Consider the following 26,987-nt stretch of genomic DNA (forward strand, 5'->3'; position numbering starts at 1 on the left):
TGTTGTAGTTGTTGTTAATGGTAATCCCATGTCCACTACTACTATTATTATTGTTGTTGTAGTTGTTGTTAATGGTAATCCCATGTCCACTACTACTATTATTATTGTTGTTGTAGTTGTTGTTAATGGTAATCCCATGTCCACTACTACTATTATTATTGTTGTTGTAGTTGTTGTTAATGGTAATCCCATGTCCACTACTACTATTATTATTGCTGTTGTAGTTGTTGTTAATGGTAATCCCATGTCCACTACTACTATTATTATTGTTGTTGTAGTTGTTGTTAATGGTAATCCCATGTCCACTACTACTATTATTATTGTTGTTGTAGTTGTTGTTAATGGTAATCCCATGTCCACTACTACTATTATTATTGTTGTTGTAGTTGTTGTTAATGGTAATCCCATGTCCACTACTACTATTATTATTGTTGTTGTAGTTGTTGTTAATGGTAATCCCATGTCCACTACTACTATTATTATTGTTGTTGTAGTTGTTGTTAATGGTAATCCCATGTCCACTACTACTATTATTATTGCTGTTGGTCCCACCATTTATTTATATATATATATATATATTTTATATGTAAATATATATTTTTATTTTTCGATATGTATACTTTGACAATGTAAGTAATAATGAACTTGCGAGAGAGAGACATAGAGAGAGACAGACATATAGATAAAGAGAGAGAGAGACAGAGAGAGAGAGAGAGAGAGAGAGACAGAGAGAGAGAGAGACAGAGAGAGAGAGAGACAGAGAGAGAGAGAGAGAGAGACAGAGAGAGAGAGAGAGAGAGAGAGACAGAGAGACAGAGAGACAGAGAGAGAGAGAGACAGACATATAGATAAAGAGAGAGAGAGACACAGAGAGAGAGAGAGAGAGAGAGAGAGACAGAGAGAGAGAGAGAGAGAGAGACAGAGTTCCAGAGAGAGAGAGACAGAGAGACAGAGAGAGAGAGAGACAGAGAGAGAGAGACATATAGATAAAGAGAGAAAGAGAGACAGAGAGAGATGAAGATAGAGACATAGAGAGACAGAGACAGAGGGAGACAGACATAGAGATAGAGAGAGAGAGACAGAGAGAGACAGAGAGAGAGAGGCAGAGAGAGATCAAGATAGAGAGAGAGAGACAGAGACAGAGGGAGACAGACATAGAGAGAGAGAGAGAGAGAGAGAGAGAGAGAGAGAGAGAGAGAGAGAGAGAGAGAGAGAGAGAGAGAGAGAGAAGACGTATATTAATTTAAGGTCAAACAGGAATATGAGGGAGGGAGGGCGGGAGGGAGGGAGGGATGGGGGAGGGGGGGGAGCCCAGAGGTTAGTAAAGTACTCTAAGGAAAAAACAACAACACCTGTTTCATATCAGAATTATTTATATTTGGCGAATCACTAGACAGAGATCATCATAAAGAGGTCAAGGGCATCTTCATCACTGGGAGAGGAGACATTTCCCCTCTGTTCCACTACAGCTAACTACTCTGGAGACCACTGGGAGAGGAGACATCTCCCCTCTGTTCCACTACAGCTAACTACTCTGGAGACCACTGGGAGAGGAGACATTTTCCCTCTGTTCCACTACAGCTAACTACTCTGTAGACCACTGGGAGAGGAGACATTTCCCCTCTGTTCCACTACAGCTAACTACTCTGGAGACCACTGGGAGAGGAGACATTTCCCCTCTGTTCCACTACAGCTAACTACTCTGGAGACCACTGGGAGAGGAGACATTTCCCCTCTGTTCCACTACAGCTAACTACTCTGGAGACCACTGGGAGAGGAGACATTTCCCCTCTGTTCCACTACAGCTAACTACTCTGGAGACCACTGGGAGAGGAGACATCTCCCCTCTGTTCCACTACAGCTAACTACTCTGGAGACCACTGGGAGAGGAGACATTTCCCCTCTGTTCCACTACAGCTAAATACTCTGGAGACCACTGGGAGAGGAGACATCTCCCCTCTGTTCCACTACAGCTAACTACTCTGGAGACCACTGGGAGAGGAGACATGTCCCCTCTGTTCCACTACAGCTAACTACTCTGGAGACCACTGGGAGAGGAGACATTTCCCCTCTGTTCCACTACAGCTAACTACTCTGGAGACCACTGGGAGAGGAGACATTTCCCCTCTGTTCCACTACAGCTAACTACTCTGGAGACCACTGGGAGAGGAGACATTTCCCCTCTGTTCCACTACAGCTAACTACTCTGGAGACCACTGGGAGAGGAGACATCTCCCCTCTGTTCCACTACAGCTAACTACTCTGGAGACCACTGGGAGAGGAGACATTTCCCCTCTGTTCCACTACAGCTAAATACTCTGGAGACCACTGGGAGAGGAGACATCTCCCCTCTGTTCCACTACAGCTAACTACTCTGGAGACCACTGGGAGAGGAGACATTTCCCCTCTGTTCCACTACAGCTAACTACTCTGGAGACCACTGGGAGAGGAGACATCTCCCCTCTGTTCCACTACAGCTAACTACTCTGGAGACCACTGGGAGAGGAGACATTTCCCCTCTGTTCCACTACAGCTAACTACTCTGGAGACCACTGGGAGAGGAGACATTTCCCTCTGTTCCACTACAGCTAACTACTCTGGAGACCACTGGGAGAGGAGACATCTCCCCTCTGTTCCACTACAGCTAACTACTCTGGAGACCACTGGGAGAGGAGACATTTCCCCTCTGTTCCACTACAGCTAAATACTCTGGAGACCACTGGGAGAGGAGACATCTCCCCTCTGTTCCACTACAGCTAACTACTCCTGGAGACCACTGGGAGAGGAGACATTTCCCCTCTGTTCCACTACAGCTAACTACTCTGGAGACCACTGGGAGAGGAGACATTTCCCCTCTGTTCCACTACAGCTAACTACTCTGGAGACTGCTTGCATCAGTTATCTGATGTGGAATAGAGTTCCATGTAGTCATGGCTCTATGTAGTACTGTGGAATAGAGTTCCATGTAGTCATGGCTCTATGTAGTACTGTGGAATAGAGTTCCATGTAGTCATGGCTCTATGTAGTACTGTGGAATAGAGTTCCATGTAGTCATGGCTCTATGTAGTACTGTGGAATAGAGTTCCATGTAGTCATGGCTCTATGTAGTACTGTGGAATAGAGTTCCATGTTGTCATGGCTCTATGTAGTACTGTGGAATAGAGTTCCATGTAGTCATGGCTCTATGTAGTACTGTGGAATAGAGTTCCATGTAGTCATGGCTCTATGTAGTACTGTGGAATAGAGTTCCATGTAGTCATGGCTCTATGTAGTACTGTGGAATAGAGTTCCATGTAGTCATGGCTCTATGTAGTACTGTGGAATAGAGTTCCATGTAGTCATGGCTCTATGTAGTACTGTGGAATAGAGTTCCATGTAGTCATGGCTCTATGTAGTACTGTGGAATAGAGTTCCATGTAGTCATGGCTCTATGTAGTACTGTGGAATAGAGTTCCATGTAGACATGGCTCTATGTAGTACTGTGGAATAGAGTTCCATGTAGACATGGCTCTATGTAGTACTGTGGAATAGAGTTCCATGTAGACATGGCTCTATGTAGTACTGTGTGCCTCCCATAGTCTGTTCTGGACTCGGGGACTGTGAAGAGATCTCTGGTGGCATGTCTTGTGGGGTATGTATGGGTGTCTCAGCTGTGTGCCAGTAGTTTAGACAGACAGCTCAGTACATTCAGCTTGTCAACAACTCTCATAAATACAAGTAGTGATGAAGCCAATCTCTCCTCCACGTTGAGCCAGGAGAGATTGACATGCATATCATTAATGGTAGCTCGCTGTGTACATCCAAGGGTCAGCCGTGCTGCCCTGTTCTGAGCCAATTGCAAAAATATATATATATATGTTTACATACCGGTTTACTCATCTCATATGTACAGTTGAAGTCAGAAGTTTACATACACCTTAGCCAAATACATTTAAACTCAGTTTTTCACCACAATTCCTGACATTTAATCCTAGTAAAAATGCCCTGTCTTAGGTCAGATAGGATCACCACTTTATTTTAAGAATGTGAAATGTCAGAATAATAGTAGAGAGAATGATTTATTTCAGCTTTTATTTCTTTCATCACATTCCCAGTGGGTCAGAAGTTTACATTTAAGTTTAGATTTTGGTCCATTCCTCCTGACGGAGCTGGTGTAACTGAGTCAGGTTTGTAGGCCTCCATGCTCACACACGCTTTTTCAGTTCTGCCCACAAATGTTCTATAGGATTGAGGTCAGGGCTTTGTGATTTGGGTGAATGAATTTGCAAATAAATTCATTAAAAATCCTACAATGTGATTTTCTGGATTTATTTTCCTCATTTTGTCTGTCATAGTTGAAGTGTACCTATGATGAAAAGTACAGGCCTCTCTCATCTTTTTAAGTGGGAGAACTTGCACAATAGGTGGCTGACTAAATACTGTTTTGCCCCACTGTATATTATGCCATTGTGCTTTCTGTTACAGCATGGCCAGTACCATCAGATTTGTCACACTAACCTCACACTCAGACTGTTCTGCATTCAAGTCAAAAGAGAAGCACATGTAGCTTCAATGAGTCATTGGGGGGAGGAGAGGGTAGAGTACGGGGTCAGCAGAGGTTCGTGTTGTAAGGTTAGGGGTCAGGGGTTAAAGGTTACCTGCGTGGCGCTCCATCGTCATGAGGCTGGATGATGACCACCTTGACGACGATGGAGGTTCTCAGCAGGTCGATCATCTGTTCGTGGGTCAGCGTTGCTACGGCAACCTTACAGATCTCCACCAATCGGCTACCCTGGCGAAGCCCCGCCTTCCAAGCGAACCCGAAGGCCTCAACGTCGGCCACGATGCCCTCGAAGTTGACGTGGAAACCCAGCTGGCACAGAGCGTTCCGACGCAGTGTCATCTCAGATGTCTCACAACCACGCGTCACTATCTGGAGAGAAGAAGAGAGAGAGTCAGTCCCCTGACTGGTCATGTTGCAGGACAATTGTTCATACCTGGATCAAAGGAAGAAGGAAGGGAACCACCTTGTAATTAATGGTAACAGTGGGTGAGATAGAGAAGGACACTAACACATTGAATAAATAGTTGAAACATAGAAAATCTCTTCCTGGGCTGATATAGCATGTACACACAGCATCCTGGTCTGATGTAGCATGTACACACAGCATCCTGGTCTGATGTAGCATGTACACACAGCATCCTGGTCTGATGTAGCATGTACACACAGCATCCTGGTCTGATGTAGCATGTACACACAGCATCCTGGGTTGATGTAGCATGTACACACAGCATCCTGGGCTGATGTAGCATGTACACACAGCATCCTGGGCTGATGTAGCATGTACACACAGCATCCTGGGCTGATGTAGCATGTACACACAGCATCCTGGTCTGATGTAGCATGTACACACAGCATCCTGGTCTGATGTAGCATGTACACACAGCATCCTGGGCTGATGTAGCATGTACACACAGCATCCTGGACTGATGTAGCATGTACACACAGCATCCTGGTCTGATGTAGCATGTACACACAACATCCTGGGCTGATGTAGCATGTACACACAGCATCCTGGGCTGATATAGCATGTACACACAGCATCCTGGGCTGATGTAGCATGTACACACAGCATCCTGGTCTGATGTAGCATGTACACAGACACTTTAACCATTCTGTTTACATCTGGCCCTTCTTTGGACATTGTGTTAACCAGCCTCCAGACGAGGTTCAATGCAATACAACTCTGACTGGATGCAGTCTATCACAGTGCCATCCGTTTTGTCACCAAAGCCCCATTCACTACCCACCATTGCGACCTATACGCTCTCGTTGGTTGGCCCTCGCTTCATACTGGTCGCCAAACCCACTGGCTCCAGGTCATCTACAAGTCTCTGCTAGGTAAAGCCCCGCCTTATCTCAGCTCACTGGTCACCATAGCAGCACCCACTCGTAGCACGCGCTCCAGCAGGTATATCTCACTGTTCACCCCAAAAGCCAATTCTTCCTTTGGCCGCCTTTCCTTCCAGTTCTCTGCTGCCAATGACTGGAACGAACTGCAAAAATCTCTGAAGCTGGAGACCAATATCTCCCTCACTAGCTTTAAGCACCAGCTGTCAGAGCAGCTCACAGATCACTGCACCTGTACATAGCCCATCTGTAAACAGCCCATCTATCTACCTACCTCATCCCCATACTGGTATTTATTTATTTTGCTCCTTTGCACCCCAGGGTCTCTACCTGCACATTCATCTTCTGCCGATCTACCATTCCAGTGTTTAATTGCTATATTGTAATTACTTCGCCACCATGGCCTATTTATTTCCTTACCTCCCTCATCCTCATTTTCACTCACTGTTTATAGACTTTTTGTTTTCTTTTGTTCGACTGTATTATTGACTCTATGTTTGTTTATTCCATGTGTAACTCTGTGTCGTTGTTTGGGTCGAACTGCTTTGCTTTATCTTGGCCAGGTCGCAGAAGCAAATGAGAACTTGTTCTCAACTACCCTACCTGGTTAAATAAAGGTGAAATAAATAAATAAATGTTTAAAAAATAATTCAGACGGAAGAAAATAAGAGGTGCAACAGATATGGAGAGAGATGGAGAGAGAACAGCACATTACAGAGCTAACAGATATGGAGAAGATGAGATGGAGAGAGAACAGCACATTACAGAGCTAACAGATATGGAGAGAGAGCAGCACATTACAGAGCTAACAGATATGGAGAGAGAGCAGCACATTACAGAGCTAACAGATATGGAGAGAGAGCAGCACATTACAGAGCTAACAGATATGGAGAGAGAGCAGCACATTACAGAGCTAACAGATATGGAGAGAGAGCAGCACATTACAGAGCTAACAGATATGGAGAGAGATGGAGAGAGAGCAGCACATTACAGAGCTAACAGGTATAGCCTCAGAGATGGAGAGAGAGCAGCACATTACAGAGCTAACAGATATAGCCTCAGAGATGGAGAGAGAGCAGCACATTACAGAGCTAACAGGTATAGCCTCAGAGATGGAGAGAGAGCAGCACATTACAGAGCTAACAGATATAGCCTCAGAGATGGAGAGAGAGCAGCACATTACAGAGCTAACAGGTATAGCCTCAGAGATGGAGAGAGAGCAGCACATTACAGAGCTAACAGAGATGGAGAGAGAGGAGCACATTACAGAGCTAACAGATATGGAGAGAGATGGAGAGAGAGCAGCACATTACAGAGCTAACAGAGATGGAGAAAGAGCAGCACATTACAGAGCTAACAGATACAGCCTAAGAGATGGAGAGAGAGCAGCACATTACAGAGCTAACAGATATAGCCTAAGAGATGAAGAGAGAGCAGCACATTACAGAGCTAACAGAGATGGAGAGAGATGGAGAGAGAGCAGCACATTACAGAGCTAACAGATACAGCCTCAGAGATGGAGAGAGAGCAGCACATTACAGAGCTAACAGATATGGAGAGAGATGGAGAGAGAGCAGCACATTACAGAGCTAACAGATACAGCCTCAGAGATGGAGAGAGAGGAGCACATTACATAGCTAACAGATATAATAGATGGAGAGATACCCTCAGAGTAGCACAACACAACAAGGTGAGTCTAAGTAGCACAACACAACAAGGTGAGTCTAAGTAGCACAACACAACAAGGTGAGTCTAAGTAGCACAACACAACAAGGTGAGTCTAAGTAGCACAACACAACAAGGTGAGTCTAAGTAGCACAACACAACAAGGTGAGTCTAAGTAGCACAACACAACAAGGTGAGTCTAAGTGAACACAACACAACAAGGTGAGTCTAAGTGAGCACAACACAACAAGGTGAGTCTAAGTAGCACAACACAACAAGGTGAGTCTAAGTGAACACAACACAACAAGGTGAGTCTAAGTAACACAACACAACAAGGTGAGTCTAAGTAGCACAACACAACAAGGTGAGTCTAAGTAACACAACACAACAAGGTGAGTCTAAGTAGCACAACACAACAAGGTGAGTCTAAGTGACACAACACAACAAGGTGAGTCTAAGTAGCACAACACAACAAGGTGAGTCTAAGTAGCACAACACAACAAGGTGAGTCTAAGTAACACAACAAGGTGAGTCTAAGTGAACACAACACAACAAGGTGAGTCTAAGTAGCACAACACAACAAGGTGAGTCTAAGTAGCACAACACAACAAGGTGAGTCTAAGTAGCACAACACAACAAGGTGAGTCTAAGTGAACACAACACAACAAGGTGAGTCTAAGTAGCACAACACAACAAGGTGAGTCTAAGTAGCACAACACAACAAGGTGAGTCTAAGTAGCACAACACAACAAGGTGAGTCTAAGTAGCACAACACAACAAGGTGAGTCTAAGTAGCACAACACAACAAGGTGAGTCTAAGTAGCACAACACAACAAGGTGAGTCTAAGTAACACAACACAACAAGGTGAGTCTAAGTGAACACAACACAACAAGGTGAGTCTAAGTAGCACAACACAACAAGGTGAGTCTAAGTAGCACAACACAACAAGGTGAGTCTAAGTAGCACAACACAACAAGGTGAGTCTAAGTGAACACAACAAGGTGAGTCTAAGTAGCACAACACAACAAGGTGAGTCTAAGTGAACACAACACAACAAGGTGAGTCTAAGTAGCACAACACAACAAGGTGAGTCTAAGTGAACACAACACAACAAGGAGAGTCTAAGTAGCACAACACAACAAGGTGAATCTAAGTAGCACAACACAACAAGGTGAGTCTAAGTGAACACAACACAACAAGGTGAGTCTAAGTAGCACAACACAACAAGGTGAGTCTAAGTAGCACAACACAACAAGGTGAGTCTAAGTGAACACAACACAACAAGGTGAGTCTAAGTAGCACAACACAACAAGGTGTGTCTAAGTGACACAACACAACAAGGTGAGTCTAAGTAGCACAACACAACAAGGTGAGTCTAAGTAGCACAACACAACAGGGTGAGTCTAAGTAGCACAACACAACAAGGTGAGTCTAAGTAACACAACACAACAAGGTGAGTCTAAGTAGCACAACACAACAAGGTGAGTCTAAGTAGCACAACACAACAAGGTGAGTCTAAGTGACACAACACAACAAGGTGAGTCTAAGTGAACACAACACAACAAGGTGAGTCTAAGTAGCACAACACAACAAGGTGAGTCTAAGTGACACAACACAACAAGGTGAGTCTAAGTGAACACAACACAACAAGGTGAGTCTAAGTAGCACAACACAACAAGGTGAGTCTAAGTAGCACAACACAACAAGGTGAGTCTAAGTGAACACAACACAACAAGGTGAGTCTAAGTAGCACAACACAACAAGGTGAATCTAAGTAGCACAACACAACAAGGTGAGTCTAAGTGAACACAACACAACAAGGTGAGTCTAAGTAGCACAACACAACAAGGTTTGTCTAAGTGACACAACACAACAAGGTGAGTCTAAGTAGCACAACACAACAAGGTGAGTCTAAGTAGCACAACACAACAAGGTGAGTCTAAGTAGCACAACACAACAAGGTGAGTCTAAGTAACACAACACAACAAGGTGAGTCTAAGTAGCACAACACAACAAGGTGAGTCTAAGTAGCACAACACAACAAGGTGAGTCTAGTGACACAACACAACAAGGTGAGTCTAAGTGAACACAACACAACAAGGTGAGTCTAAGTAGCACAACACAACAAGGTGAGTCTAAGTAGCACAACACAACAAGGTGAGTCTAAGTAACACAGCACAACAAGGTGAGTCTAAGTAGCACAACACAACAAGGTGAGTCTAAGTGACACAACACAACAAGGTGAGTCTAAGTAGCACAACACAACAAGGTGAGTCTAAGTAGCACAACACAACAAGGTGAGTCTAAGTAACACAACACAACAAGGTGAGTCTAAGTGAACACAACACAACAAGGTGAGTCTAAGTAGCACAACACAACAAGGTGAGTCTAAGTAGCACAACACAACAAGGTGAGTCTAAGTGAACACAACACAACAAGGTAAGTCTAAGTAGCACAACACAACAAGGTGAGTCTAAGTAGCACAACACAACAAGGTGAGTCTAAGTAACACAACACAACAAGGTGAGTCTAAGTAGCACAACACAACAAGGTGAGTCTAAGTAGCACAACACAACAAGGTGAGTCTAAGTAACACAACACAACAAGGTGAGTCTAAGTAGCACAACACAACAAGGTGAGTCTAAGTAGCACAACACAACAAGGTGAGTCTAAGTGAACACAACACAACAAGGTAAGTCTAAGTAGCACAACACAACAAGGTGAGTCTAAGTAGCACAACACAACAAGGTGAGTCTAAGTAACACAACACAACAAGGTGAGTCTAAGTAGCACAACACAACAAGGTGAGTCTAAGTAGCACAACACAACAAGGTGAGTCTAAGTGAACACAACACAACAAGGTGAGTCTAAGTAGCACAACACAACAAGGTGAGTCTAAGTGAGCACAACACAACAAGGTGAGTCTAAGTGAGCACAACACAACAAGGTGAGTCTAAGTAACACAACACAACAAGGTGAGTCTAAGTAGCACAACACAACAAGGTGAGTCTAAGTAGCACAACACAACAAGGTGAGTCTAAGTAGCACAACACAACAAGGTGAGTCTAAGTGAGCACAACACAACAAGGTGAGTCTAAGTACCACAACACAACAAGGTGAGTCTAAGTGAACACAACACAACAAGGTGAGTCTAAGTAGCACAACACAACAAGGTGAGTCTAAGTAGCACAGCACAACAAGGTGAGTCTAAGTAACACAACACAACAAGGTGAGTCTAAGTGAACACAACACAACAAGGTGAGTCTAAGTACCACAACACAACAAGGTGAGTCTAAGTAGCACAACACAACAAGGTGAGTCTAAGTAACACAACACAACAAGGTGAGTCTAAGTACCACAACACAACAAGGTGAGTCTAAGTAACACAACACAACAAGGTGAGTCTAAGTAGCACAACACAACAAGGTGAGTCTAAGTGACACAACACAACAAGGTGAGTCTAAGTGAACACAACACAACAAGGTGAGTCTAAGTAGCACAACACAACAAGGTGAGTCTAAGTGACACAACACAACAAGGTGAGTCTAAGTGAACACAACACAACAAGGTGAGTCTAAGTAGCACAACACAACAAGGTGAGTCTAAGTAGCACAACACAACAAGGTGAGTCTAGTGAACACAACACAACAAGGTGAGTCTAAGTAGCACAACACAACAAGGTGAATCTAAGTAGCACAACACAACAAGGTGAGTCTAAGTGAACACAACACAACAAGGTGAGTCTAAGTAGCACAACACAACAAGGTGTGTCTAAGTGACACAACACAACAAGGTGAGTCTAAGTAGCACAACACAACAAGGTGAGTCTAAGTAGCACAACACAACAAGGTGAGTCTAAGTAGCACAACACAACAAGGTGAGTCTAAGTAGCACAACACAACAAGGTGAGTCTAAGTAGCACAACACAACAAGGTGAGTCTAAGTAGCACAACACAACAAGGTGAGTCTAAGTGACACAACACAACAAGGTGAGTCTAAGTGAACACAACACAACAAGGTGAGTCTAAGTAGCACAACACAACAAGGTGAGTCTAAGTAGCACAACACAACAAGGTGAGTCTAAGTAGCACAACACAACAAGGTGAGTCTAAGTAACACAACACAACAAGGTGAGTCTAAGTGAACACAACACAACAAGGTGAGTCTAAGTAGCACAACACAACAAGGTGAGTCTAAGTAGCACAACACAACAAGGTGAGTCTAAGTAACACAACACAACAAGGTGAGTCTATGAACACAACACAACAAGGTGAGTCTAAGTAGCACAACACAACAAGGTGAGTCTAAGTAGCACAACACAACAAGGTGAGTCTAAGTGAACACAACACAACAAGGTGAGTCTAAGTAGCACAACACAACAAGGTGAGTCTAAGTAGCACAACACAACAAGGTGAGTCTAAGTAACACAACACAACAAGGTGAGTCTAAGTAGCACAACACAACAAGGTGAGTCTAAGTAACACAACACAACAAGGTGAGTCTAAGTAGCACAACACAACAAGGTGAGTCTAAGTAGCACAACACAACAAGGTGAGTCTAAGTGAACACAACAAGGTGAGTCTAAGTAGCACAACACAACAAGGTGAGTCTAAGTAGCACAACACAACAAGGTGAGTCTAAGTAGCACAACACAACAAGGTGAGTCTAAGTAGCACAACACAACAAGGTGAGTCTAAGTAACACAACACAACAAGGTGAGTCTAAGTAGCACAACACAACAAGGTGAGTCTAAGTAGCACAACACAACAAGGTGAGTCTAAGTAGCACAACACAACAAGGTGAGTCTAAGTGAACACAACACAACAAGGTGAGTCTAAGTAGCACAACACAACAAGGTGAGTCTAAGTGAGCACAACACAACAAGGTGAGTCTAAGTGAGCACAACACAACAAGGTGAGTCTAAGTAACACAACACAACAAGGTGAGTCTAAGTAGCACAACACAACAAGGTGAGTCTAAGTGAACACAACACAACAAGGTGAGTCTAAGTAGCACAACACAACAAGGTGAGTCTAAGTAGCACAACACAACAAGGTGAGTCTAAGTAACACAACACAACAAGGTGAGTCTAAGTGAACACAACACAACAAGGTGAGTCTAAGTACCACAACACAACAAGGTGAGTCTAAGTAGCACAACACAACAAGGTGAGTCTAAGTAGCACAACACAACAAGGTGAGTCTAAGTAACACAACACAACAAGGTGAGTCTAAGTAGCACAACACAACAAGGTGAGTCTAAGTAGCACAACACAACAAGGTGAGTCTAAGTAGCACAACACAACAAGGTGAGTCTAAGTAGCACAACACAACAAGGTGAGTCTAAGTGAACACAACACAACAAGGTGAGTCTAAGTGAACACAACACAACAAGGTGAGTCTAAGTAGCACAACACAACAAGGTGAGTCTAAGTAGCACAACACAACAAGGTGAGTCTAAGTGAACACAACACAACAAGGTAAGTCTAAGTAGCACAACACAACAAGGTGAGTCTAAGTAGCACAACACAACAAGGTGAGTCTAAGTAACACAACACAACAAGGTGAGTCTAAGTAGCACAACACAACAAGGTGAGTCTAAGTAGCACAACACAACAAGGTGAGTCTAAGTGAACACAACACAACAAGGTGAGTCTAAGTAGCACAACACAACAAGGTGAGTCTAAGTGAGCACAACACAACAAGGTGAGTCTAAGTGAGCACAACACAACAAGGTGAGTCTAAGTAACACAACACAACAAGGTGAGTCTAAGTAGCACAACACAACAAGGTGAGTCTAAGTAGCACAACACAACAAGGTGAGTCTAAGTAGCACAACACAACAAGGTGAGTCTAAGTGAGCACAACACAACAAGGTGAGTCTAAGTACCACAACACAACAAGGTGAGTCTAAGTGAACACAACACAACAAGGTGAGTCTAAGTAGCACAACACAACAAGGTGAGTCTAAGTAGCACAACACAACAAGGTGAGTCTAAGTAACACAACACAACAAGGTGAGTCTAAGTAGAACACAACACAACAAGGTGAGTCTAAGTACCACAACACAACAAGGTGAGTCTAAGTAGCACAACACAACAAGGTGAGTCTAAGTAACACAACACAACAAGGTGAGTCTAAGTACCACAACACAACAAGGTGAGTCTAAGTAACACAACACAACAAGGTGAGTCTAAGTAGCACAACACAACAAGGTGAGTCTAAGTGACACAACACAACAAGGTGAGTCTAAGTGAACACAACACAACAAGGTGAGTCTAAGTAGCACAACACAACAAGGTGAGTCTAAGTAGCACAACACAACAAGGTGAGTCTAAGTAGCACAACACAACAAGGTGAGTCTAAGTGAACACAACACAACAAGGTGAGTCTAAGTAGCACAACACAACAAGGTGAGTCTAAGTAGCACAACACAACAAGGTGAGTCTAAGTAACACAACACAACAAGGTGAGTCTAAGTAGCACAACACAACAAGGTGAGTCTAAGTAGCACAACACAACAAGGTGAGTCTAAGTGAACACAACACAACAAGGTGAGTCTAAGTAGCACAACACAACAAGGTGAGTCTAAGTGAGCACAACACAACAAGGTGAGTCTAAGTGAGCACAACACAACAAGGTGAGTCTAAGTAACACAACACAACAAGGTGAGTCTAAGTAGCACAACACAACAAGGTGAGTCTAAGTGAACACAACACAACAAGGTGAGTCTAAGTAGCACAACACAACAAGGTGAGTCTAAGTAGCACAACACAACAATGTGAGTCTAAGTAGCACAACACAACAAGGTGAGTCTAAGTGAACACAACACAACAAGGTGAGTCTAAGTAGCACAACACAACAAGGTGAGTCTAAGTAGCACAACACAACAAGGTGAGTCTAAGTAGCACAACACAACAAGGTGAGTCTAAGTAACACAACACAACAAGGTGAGTCTAAGTAGCACAACACAACAAGGTGAGTCTAAGTAGCACAACACAACAAGGTGAGTCTAAGTAGCACAACACAACAAGGTGAGTCTAAGTAGCACAACACAACAAGGTGAGTCTAAGTAACACAACACAACAAGGTGAGTCTAAGTAGCACAACACAACAAGGTGAGTCTAAGTAGCACAACACAACAAGGTGAGTCTAAGTAGCACAACACAACAAGGTGAGTCTAAGTAACACAACACAACAAGGTAAGTCTAAGTAGCACAACACAACAAGGTGAGTCTAAGTAGCACAACACAACAAGGTGAGTCTAAGTAACACAACACAACAAGGTGAGTCTAAGTAGCACAACACAACAAGGTGAGTCTAAGTAGCACAACACAACAAGGTGAGTCTAAGTGAACACAACACAACAAGGTGAGTCTAAGTAGCACAACACAACAAGGTGAGTCTAAGTGAGCACAACACAACAAGGTGAGTCTAAGTGAGCACAACACAACAAGGTGAGTCTAAGTAACACAACACAACAAGGTGAGTCTAAGTAGCACAACACAACAAGGTGAGTCTAAGTAGCACAACACAACAAGGTGAGTCTAAGTAGCACAACACAACAAGGTGAGTCTAAGTGAGCACAACACAACAAGGTGAGTCTAAGTACCACAACACAACAAGGTGAGTCTAAGTGAACACAACACAACAAGGTGAGTCTAAGTAGCACAACACAACAAGGTGAGTCTAAGTAGCACAACACAACAAGGTGAGTCTAAGTAACACAACACAACAAGGTGAGTCTAAGTGAACACAACACAACAAGGTGAGTCTAAGTACCACAACACAACAAGGTGAGTCTAAGTAGCACAACACAACAAGGTGAGTCTAAGTAACACAACACAACAAGGTGAGTCTAAGTACCACAACACAACAAGGTGAGTCTAAGTAACACAACACAACAAGGTGAGTCTAAGTAGCACAACACAACAAGGTGAGTCTAAGTGACACAACACAACAAGGTGAGTCTAAGTGAACACAACACAACAAGGTGAGTCTAAGTAGCACAACACAACAAGGTGAGTCTAAGTGACACAACACAACAAGGTGAGTCTAAGTGAACACAACACAACAAGGTGAGTCTAAGTAGCACAACACAACAAGGTGAGTCTAAGTAGCACAACACAACAAGGTGAGTCTAAGTGAACACAACACAACAAGGTGAGTCTAAGTAGCACAACACAACAAGGTGAATCTAAGTAGCACAACACAACAAGGTGAGTCTAAGTGAACACAACACAACAAGGTGAGTCTAAGTAGCACAACACAACAAGGTGTGTCTAAGTGACACAACACAACAAGGTGAGTCTAAGTAGCACAACACAACAAGGTGAGTCTAAGTAGCACAACACAACAAGGTGAGTCTAAGTAGCACAACACAACAAGGTGAGTCTAAGTAACACAACACAACAAGGTGAGTCTAAGTAGCACAACACAACAAGGTGAGTCTAAGTAGCACAACACAACAAGGTGAGTCTAAGTGACACAACACAACAAGGTGAGTCTAAGTGAACACAACACAACAAGGTGAGTCTAAGTAGCACAACACAACAAGGTGAGTCTAAGTAGCACAACACAACAAGGTGAGTCTAAGTAACACAACACAACAAGGTGAGTCTAAGTAGCACAACACAACAAGGTGAGTCTAAGTGACACAACACAACAAGGTGAGTCTAAGTAGCACAACACAACAAGGTGAGTCTAAGTAGCACAACACAACAAGGTGAGTCTAAGTAACACAACACAACAAGGTGAGTCTAAGTGAACACAACACAACAAGGTGAGTCTAAGTAGCACAACACAACAAGGTGAGTCTAAGTAGCACAACACAACAAGGTGAGTCTAAGTGAACACAACACAACAAGGTAAGTCTAAGTAGCACAACACAACAAGGTGAGTCTAAGTAGCACAACACAACAAGGTGAGTCTAAGTAACACAACACAACAAGGTGAGTCTAAGTAGCACAACACAACAAGGTGAGTCTAAGTAACACAACACAACAAGGTGAGTCTAAGTAGCACAACACAACAAGGTGAGTCTAAGTAGCACAACACAACAAGGTGAGTCTAAGTGAACACAACACAACAAGGTAAGTCTAAGTAGCACAACACAACAAGGTGAGTCTAAGTAGCACAACACAACAAGGTGAGTCTAAGTAACACAACACAACAAGGTGAGTCTAAGTAGCACAACACAACAAGGTGAGTCTAAGTAGAACAACACAACAAGGTGAGTCTAAGTGAACACAACACAACAAGGTGAGTCTAAGTAGCACAACACAACAAGGTGAGTCTAAGTGAGCACAACACAACAAGGTGAGTCTAAGTGAGCACAACACAACAAGGTGAGTCTAAGTAACACAACACAACAAGGTGAGTCTAAGTAGCACAACACAACAAGGTGAGTCTAAGTGAACACAACACAACAAGGTGAGTCTAAGTAGCACAACACAACAAGGTGAGTCTAAGTAGCACAACACAACAAGGTGAGTCTAAGTAACACAACACAACAAGGTGAGTCTAAGTGAACACAACACAACAAGGTGAGTCTAAGTACCACAACACAACAAGGTGAGTCTAAGTAGCACAACACAACAAGGTGAGTCTAAGTAGCACAACACAACAAGGTGAGTCTAAGTAACACAACACAACAAGGTGAGTCTAAGTAGCACAACACAACAAGGTGAGTCTAAGTAGCACAACACAACAAGGTGAGTCTAAGTAGCACAACACAACAAGGTGAGTCTAAGTAGCACAACACAACAAGGTGAGTCTAAGTGAACACAACACAACAAGGTGAGTCTAAGTGAACACAACACAACAAGGTAAGTCTAAGTAGCACAACACAACAAGGTGAGTCTAAGTAGCACAACACAACAAGGTGAGTCTAAGTAGCACAACACAACAAGGTGAGTCTAAGTAACACAACAAGGTGAGTCTAAGTAACACAACACAACAAGGTGAGTCTAAGTAGCACAACACAACAAGGTGAGTCTAAGTAGCACAACACAACAAGGTGAGTCTAAGTAACACAACACAACAAGGTGAGTCTAAGTAGCACAACACAACAAGGTGAGTCTAAGTAGCACAACAAGGTGAGTCTAAGTAACACAACACAACAAGGTGAGTCTAAGTAGCACAACACAACAAGGTGAGTCTAAGTGACACAACACAACAAGGTGAGTCTAAGTAGCACAACACAACAAGGTGAGTCTAAGTAGCACAACACAACAAGGTGAGTCTAAGTAGCACAACACAACAAGGTGAGTCTAAGTGAACACAACACAACAAGGTGAGTCTAAGTAGCACAACACAACAAGGTGAGTCTAAGTAGCACAACACAACAAGGTGAGTCTAAGTGAACACAACACAACAAGGTGAGTCTAAGTAGCACAACACAACAAGGTGAGTCTAAGTAGCACAACACAACAAGGTGAGTCTAAGTAACACAACACAACAAGGTGAGTCTAAGTAGCACAACACAACAAGGTGAGTCTAAGTAACACAACACAACAAGGTGAGTCTAAGTAGCACAACACAACAAGGTGAGTCTAAGTAGCACAACACAACAAGGTGAGTCTAAGTAACACAACACAACAAGGTGAGTCTAAGTAGCACAACACAACAAGGTGAGTCTAAGTGACACAACACAACAAGGTGAGTCTAAGTAGCACAACACAACAAGGTGAGTCTAAGTAGCACAACACAACAAGGTGAGTCTAAGTAACACAACACAACAAGGTGAGTCTAAGTGAACACAACACAACAAGGTGAGTCTAAGTAGCACAACACAACAAGGTGAGTCTAAGTAGCACAACACAACAAGGTGAGTCTAAGTGAACACAACACAACAAGGTAAGTCTAAGTAGCACAACACAACAAGGTGAGTCTAAGTAGCACAACACAACAAGGTGAGTCTAAGTAACACAACACAACAAGGTGAGTCTAAGTAGCACAACACAACAAGGTGAGTCTAAGTAACACAACACAACAAGGTGAGTCTAAGTAGCACAACACAACAAGGTGAGTCTAAGTAGCACAACACAACAAGGTGAGTCTAAGTGACACAACACAACAAGGTGAGTCTAAGTGAACACAACACAACAAGGTGAGTCTAAGTAGCACAACACAACAAGGTGAGTCTAAGTAGCACAACACAACAAGGTGAGTCTAAGTAACACAACACAACAAGGTGAGTCTAAGTAGCACAACACAACAAGGTGAGTCTAAGTGACACAACACAACAAGGTGAGTCTAAGTAGCACAACACAACAAGGTGAGTCTAAGTAGCACAACACAACAAGGTGAGTCTAAGTAACACAACACAACAAGGTGAGTCTAAGTGAACACAACACAACAAGGTGAGTCTAAGTAGCACAACACAACAAGGTGAGTCTAAGTAGCACAACACAACAAGGTGAGTCTAAGTGAACACAACACAACAAGGTAAGTCTAAGTAGCACAACACAACAAGGTGAGTCTAAGTAGCACAACACAACAAGGTGAGTCTAAGTAACACAACACAACAAGGTGAGTCTAAGTAGCACAACACAACAAGGTGAGTCTAAGTAACACAACACAACAAGGTGAGTCTAAGTAGCACAACACAACAAGGTGAGTCTAAGTAGCACAACACAACAAGGTGAGTCTAAGTGAACACAACACAACAAGGTAAGTCTAAGTAGCACAACACAACAAGGTGAGTCTAAGTAGCACAACACAACAAGGTGAGTCTAAGTAACACAACACAACAAGGTGAGTCTAAGTAGCACAACACAACAAGGTGAGTCTAAGTAGAACAACACAACAAGGTGAGTCTAAGTGAACACAACACAACAAGGTGAGTCTAAGTAGCACAACACAACAAGGTGAGTCTAAGTGAGCACAACACAACAAGGTGAGTCTAAGTGAGCACAACACAACAAGGTGAGTCTAAGTAACACAACACAACAAGGTGAGTCTAAGTAGCACAACACAACAAGGTGAGTCTAAGTGAACACAACACAACAAGGTGAGTCTAAGTAGCACAACACAACAAGGTGAGTCTAAGTAGCACAACACAACAAGGTGAGTCTAAGTAACACAACACAACAAGGTGAGTCTAAGTGAACACAACACAACAAGGTGAGTCTAAGTACCACAACACAACAAGGTGAGTCTAAGTAGCACAACACAACAAGGTGAGTCTAAGTAGCACAACACAACAAGGTGAGTCTAAGTAACACAACACAACAAGGTGAGTCTAAGTAGCACAACACAACAAGGTGAGTCTAAGTAGCACAACACAACAAGGTGAGTCTAAGTAGCACAACACAACAAGGTGAGTCTAAGTAGCACAACACAACAAGGTGAGTCTAAGTGAACACAACACAACAAGGTGAGTCTAAGTGAACACAACACAACAAGGTAAGTCTAAGTAGCACAACACAACAAGGTGAGTCTAAGTAGCACAACACAACAAGGTGAGTCTAAGTAGCACAACACAACAAGGTGAGTCTAAGTAACACAACAAGGTGAGTCTAAGTAACACAACACAACAAGGTGAGTCTAAGTAGCACAACACAACAAGGTGAGTCTAAGTAGCACAACACAACAAGGTGAGTCTAAGTAGCACAACACAACAAGGTGAATCTAAGTAGCACAACACAACAAGGTGAGTCTAAGTGAACACAACACAACAAGGTGAGTCTAAGTAGCACAACACAACAAGGTGAGTCTAAGTAGCACAACACAACAAGGTGAGTCTAAGTGACACAACACAACAAGGTGAGTCTAAGTGAACACAACACAACAAGGTGAGTCTAAGTAGCACAACACAACAAGGTGAGTCTAAGTAGCACAACACAACAAGGTGAGTCTAAGTAACACAACACAACAAGGTGAGTCTAAGTAGCACAACACAACAAGGTGAGTCTAAGTGACACAACACAACAAGGTGAGTCTAAGTAGCACAACACAACAAGGTGAGTCTAAGTAGCACAACACAACAAGGTGAGTCTAAGTAACACAACACAACAAGGTGAGTCTAAGTGAACACAACACAACAAGGTGAGTCTAAGTAGCACAACACAACAAGGTGAGTCTAAGTAGCACAACACAACAAGGTGAGTCTAAGTAGCACAACACAACAAGGTGAGTCTAAGTGAACACAACACAACAAGATGGGTCTAAGTAGCACAACACAACAAGGTGAGTCTAAGTAGCACAACACAACAAGGTGAGTCTAAGTAGCACAACACAACAAGGTGAGTCTAAGTGAACACAACAAGGTGAGTCTAAGTAGCACAACACAACAAGGTGAGTCTAAGTAACACAACAAGGTGAGTCTAAGTAGCACAACACAACAAGGTGAGTCTAAGTAGCACAACACAACAAGGTGAGTCTAAGTGAACACAACACAACAAGGTGAGTCTAAGTAGCACAACACAACAAGGTGAGTCTAAGTAGCACAACACAACAAGGTGAGTCTAAGTAACACAACACAACAAGGTGAGTCTAAGTAGCACAACACAACAAGGTGAGTCTAAGTAGCACAACACAACAAGGTGAGTCTAAGTAGCACAACACAACAAGGTGAGTCTAAGTAGCACAACACAACAAGGTGAGTCTAAGTAGCACAACACAACAAGGTGAGTCTAAGTAACACAACACAACAAGGTGAGTCTAAGTAGCACAACACAACAAGGTGAGTCTAAGTAGCACAACACAACAAGGTGAGTCTAAGTGACACAACACAACAAGGTGAGTCTAAGTGAACACAACACAACAAGGTGAGTCTAAGTAGCACAACACAACAAGGTGAATCTAAGTAGCACAACACAACAAGGTGAGTCTAAGTGAACACAACACAACAAGGTGAGTCTAAGTAGCACAACACAACAAGGTGTGTCTAAGTGACACAACACAACAAGGTGAGTCTAAGTGAACACAACACAACAAGGTGAGTCTAAGTAGCACAACACAACAAGGTGAGTCTAAGTAGCACAACACAACAAGGTGAGTCTAAGTAGCACAACACAACAAGGTGAGTCTAAGTAGCACAACACAACAAGGTGAGTCTAAGTGAACACAACACAACAAGGTGAGTCTAAGTAGCACAACACAACAAGGTGAGTCTAAGTAGCACAACACAACAAGGTGAGTCTAAGTAACACAACACAACAAGGTGAGTCTAAGTAGCACAACACAACAAGGTGAGTCTAAGTAACACAACACAACAAGGTGAGTCTAAGTAGCACAACACAACAAGGTGAGTCTAAGTAGCACAACACAACAAGGTGAGTCTAAGTAACACAACACAACAAGGTGAGTCTAAGTGAACACAACACAACAAGGTGAGTCTAAGTAGCACAACACAACAAGGTGAGTCTAAGTAGCACAACACAACAAGGTGAGTCTAAGTGAACACAACACAACAAGGTAAGTCTAAGTAGCACAACACAACAAGGTGAGTCTAAGTAGCACAACACAACAAGGTGAGTCTAAGTAGCACAACACAACAAGGTGAGTCTAAGTAACACAACACAACAAGGTGAGTCTAAGTAGCACAACACAACAAGGTGAGTCTAAGTAACACAACACAACAAGGTGAGTCTAAGTAGCACAACACAACAAGGTGAGTCTAAGTAGCACAACACAACAAGGTGAGTCTAAGTGAACACAACACAACAAGGTGAGTCTAAGTAGCACAACACAACAAGGTGAGTCTAAGTATCACAACACAACAAGGTGAGTCTAAGTAACACAACACAACAAGGTGAGTCTAAGTAGCACAACACAACAAGGTGAGTCTAAGTAGCACAACACAACAAGGTGAGTCTAAGTGAACACAACACAACAAGGTGAGTCTAAGTAGCACAACACAACAAGGTGAGTCTAAGTGAGCACAACACAACAAGGTGAGTCTAAGTGAGCACAACACAACAAGGTGAGTCTAAGTAACACAACACAACAAGGTGAGTCTAAGTAGCACAACACAACAAGGTGAGTCTAAGTAGCACAACACAACAAGGTGAGTCTAAGTAGCACAACACAACAAGGTGAGTCTAAGTAGCACAACACAACAAGGTGAGTCTAAGTAGCACAACACAACACGGTGAGTCTAAGTGAACACAACACAACAAGGTAAGTCTAAGTAGCACAACACAACAAGGTGAGTCTAAGTAGCACAACACAACAAGGTGAGTCTAAGTGAACACAACACAACAAGGTGAGTCTAAGTGAGCACAACACAACAAGGTGAGTCTAAGTAGCACAACACAACAAGGTGAGTCTAAGTAGCACAACACAACAAGGTGAGTCTAAGTAGCACAACACAACAAGGTGAGTCTAAGTGAACACAACACAACAAGGTGAGTCTAAGTGAACACAACACAACAAGGTGAGTCTAAGTGAGCACAACACAACAAGGTGAGTCTAAGTAGCACAACACAACAAGGTGAGTCTAAGTAACACAACACAACAAGGTGAGTCTAAGTAACACAACAAGGTGAGTCCGAAAATGTATGCTGCAGCATAAATGAGGTAATATGCCAGGGAGATACAGTGCCTTCGGAAATAATTCAGACCCCTTGATAATTCCATGAGTTGAATAATTGGAAATGGACCGGAGCTCCGTGCGGTCAAGGCTCTATTTAAATCTGTGAAGGTTGTTCCATGTGATCAAGGCTCTATTTAAATCTGTGAAGGTTGTTCCATGTGATCATGGCTCTATGAGATCCCCAAGGATTGAAAGCTGCCGCAGTCATCCCCCTCTTCAAAGGGGGAGACACCCTGGACCCAAACTGCTATAGACCTATATCCATCCTGCCCTGCCTATCTAAGGTCTTGAAAGCCAAGTCAACAAACAGGTCACTGACCATCTCGAATCCCACCGTACCTTCTCCGCTGTGCAATCTGGTTTCCGAGCCGGTCACGGGTGCACCTCAGCCACACTCAAGGTACTAAATGATATCATAACCGCCATCGATAAAAGACAGTACTGTGCAGCCGTCTTCATCGACCTCGCCAAGGCTTTCGACTCTGTCAATCACCAAATTCTTATCGGCAGACTCAACAGCCTCGGTTTTTCGGATGACTGCCTTGCCTGGTTCACCAATTACTTTGCAGACAGAGTTCAGTGTGTCAAATCAGAGGGCATGCTGTCCGGTCCTCTGGCAGTCTCTATGGGGGTGCCACAGGGTTCAATTCTCGGGCCGACTCTTTTCTCTGTATATATCAATGATGTTGCTCTTGCTGCGGGCGATTCCCTGATCCACCTCTACGCAGACGACACCATTCTATATACTTTCGGCCCGTCATTGGACACTGTGCTATCCAACCTCCAAACGAGCTTCAATGCCATACAGCACTCCTTCCGTGGCCTCCAAATGCTCTTAAACGCGAGTAAAACCAAATGCATGCTTTTCAACCGATCGCTGCCTGCACCCGCATGCTCGACTAGCATCACCACCCTGGATGGTTCCAACCTTGAATATGTGGACATCTATAAGTACCTAGGTGTCTGGCTAGACTGCAAACTCTCCTTCCAGACTCACATCAAACATCTCCAATCAAAAATCAAATCCAGAGTCGGCTTTCTATTCCGCAACAAAGCCTCCTTCACTCACGCTGCCAAGCTTACCCTAGTAAAACTGACTATCCTACCGATCCTCGACTTCGGCGATGTCATCTACAAAATGGCTTCCAACACTCTACTCAGCAAACTGGATGCAGTCTATCACAGTGCCATCCGTTTTGTCACTAAAGCACCTTATACCACCCACCACTGCGACTTGTATGCTCTAGTCGGCTGGCCCTCACTACATATTCGTCGCCAGACCCACTGGCTCCAGGTCATCTACAAGTCCATGCTAGGTAAAGCTCCGCCTTATCTCAGTTCACTGCTCACGATGGCAACACCCATCCGTAGCACGCGCTCCAGCAGGTGTATCTCACTGATCATCCCTAAAGCCAACACCTCATTTGGCCGCCTTTCGTTCCAGTACTCTGCTGCCTGTGACTGGAACGAATTGCAAAAATCGCTGAAGTTGGAGACTTTTATCTCCCTCTCCAACTTCAAACATCAGCTATCCGAGCAGCTAACCGATCGCTGCAGCTGTACATAGTCTATAGGTAAATAGCTCACCCTTTTTCACCTACCTCATTCCCATACTGTTTTTATACTGTTTTTATTTATTTACTTTTCTGCTCTTTTGCACACCAATATCTCTACCTGTACATGCCCATCTGATCATTTATCACTCCAGTGTTAATCTGCAAAATTGTATTATTCGCCTACCTCCTCATGCCTTTTGCACACATTGTATATAGACTGCCCATTTTTTTCTACTGTGTTATTGACTTGCTAATTGTTTACTCCATGTGTAACTCTGTGTTGTCTGTTCACACTGCTATGCTTTATCTTGGCCAGGTCGCAGTTGCAAATGAGAACTTGTTCTCAACTAGCCTACCTTGTTAAATAAAGGTGAAATAAATAAAATAAAATAAAAATACATCTGTGAAGGGAGTTCCATGTGATCATGGCTCTATATAAATCTGTGAAGGGAGTTCCATGTGATCATGGCTCTATATAAATCTGTGAAGGGAGTTCCATGTGATCATGGCTCTATATACATCTGTGAAGGGAGTTCCATGTGATCATGGCTCTATATAAATCTGTGAAGGGAGTTCCATGTGATCATGGCTCTATATAAATCTGTGAAGGGAGTTCCATGTGATCATGGCTCTATATACATCTGTGAAGGGAGTTCCATGTGATCATGGCTCTATATAAATCTGTGAAGGGAGTTCCATGTGATCATGGCTCTATATAAATCTGTGAAGGGAGTTCCATGTGATCATGGCTCTATATAAATCTGTGAAGGGAGTTCCATGTGATCATGGCTCTATATAAATCTGTGAAGGGAGTTCCATGTGATCATGGCTCTATATACATCTGTGAAGGGAGTTGCATGTGATCATGGCTCTATATAAATCTGTGAAGGGAGTTCCATGTGATCATGGCTCTATATACATCTGTGAAGGGAGTTGCATGTGATCAATAGGGTTTTAGCCAGCTTCACTGCTGAACCGTAATAATCAACACTAACCAATACAATAGGGTTTTAGCCAGCTTCACTGCTGAACCGTAATACTCAACACTAACCAATACAATAGGGTTTTAGCCAGCTTCACTGCTGAACCGTAATACTCAACACTAACCAATACAATAGGGTTTTAGCCAGCTTCACTGCTGAACCGTAATACTCAACACTAACCAATACAATAGGGTTTTAGCCAGCTTCACTGCTGAACCGTAATACTCAACACTAACCAATACAATAGGGTTTTAGTCAGCTTCACTGCTGAACCGTAATACTCAACACTAACCAATACAATAGGGTTTTAGCCAGCTTCACTGCTGAACCGTAATACTCAACACTAACCAATACAATAGGGTTTTAGCCAGCTTCACTGCTGAAGACATCTTAACTTTTTTTTTTGAATGAACTCAGTTCGACTTTCAACTTACTCTTTGTTGTAATAGTAGAATGCACAAGGTGCAACTACGAAATTGCATAATGCATCACTTGCCATATTAGTCATTGCAGACCTTAGATATTTATATCTTGTTAGTCATTGCTAGACCTTAGATATTTATATCTTGTTAGTCATTGCTAGACCTTAGATATTTATATCTTGTTAGTCATTGCTAGACCTTAGATATTTATATCTTGTTAGTCATTGCTAGACCTTAGATATTTATATCTTGTTAGTCATTGCTAGACCTTAGATATTTATATCTTGTTAGTCATTGCTAGACCTTAGATATTTATATCTTGTTAGTCATTGCTAGACCTTAGATATTTATATCTTGTTAGTCATTGCTAGACCTTAGATATTTATATCTTGTTAGTCATTGCTAGACCTTAGATATTTATATCTTGTTAGTCATTGCTAGACCTTAGATATTTATATCTTGTTAGTCATTGCTAGACCTTAGATATTTATATATTGTTAGTCATTGCAGACCTTAGATATTTATATCTTGTTAGTCATTGCTAGACCTTAGATATTTATATCTTGTTAGTCATTGCAGACCTTAGATATTTATATCTTGTTAGTCATTGTAGACCTTAGATATTTATATCTTGTTAGTCATTGTAGACCTTAGATATTTATAACTTGTTAGTCATTGCTAGACCTTAGATATTTATATCTTGTTAGTCATTGTAGACCTTAGATATTTATAACTTGTTAGTCATTGCTAGACCTTAGATATTTATATCTTGTTAGTCATTGTAGACCTTAGATATTTATATCTTGTTAGTCATTGCTAGACCTTAGATATTTATAACTTGTTAGTCATTGTAGACCTTAGATATTTATATCTTGTTAGTCATTGCTAGACCTTAGATATTTATATCTTGTTAGTCATTGCTAGACCTTA

The 26,987-nt window shown here is 42.7% G+C and overlaps 1 protein-coding gene across 1 annotated transcript in view; it reads right to left on the reverse strand.

The window, feature by feature from the left end:
- The window catches only part of LOC118363521 (signal-induced proliferation-associated 1-like protein 2), a 434,866-nt gene that overhangs the window by 208,121 nt on the left and 199,758 nt on the right, over positions 1–26,987 (reverse strand). Inside the window, exon 11 of the mRNA XM_052497073.1 lies at positions 4,638–4,912. Within this exon, the coding sequence (XP_052353033.1) occupies positions 4,638–4,912 (275 nt within the window). The remainder of the gene's footprint in view (positions 1–4,637; positions 4,913–26,987) is intronic.

The sequence above is a fragment of the Oncorhynchus keta genome, chromosome 3, assembly GCF_023373465.1.
Source record: "Oncorhynchus keta strain PuntledgeMale-10-30-2019 chromosome 3, Oket_V2, whole genome shotgun sequence".
Classification (NCBI taxonomy): domain Eukaryota; kingdom Metazoa; phylum Chordata; class Actinopteri; order Salmoniformes; family Salmonidae; genus Oncorhynchus; species Oncorhynchus keta.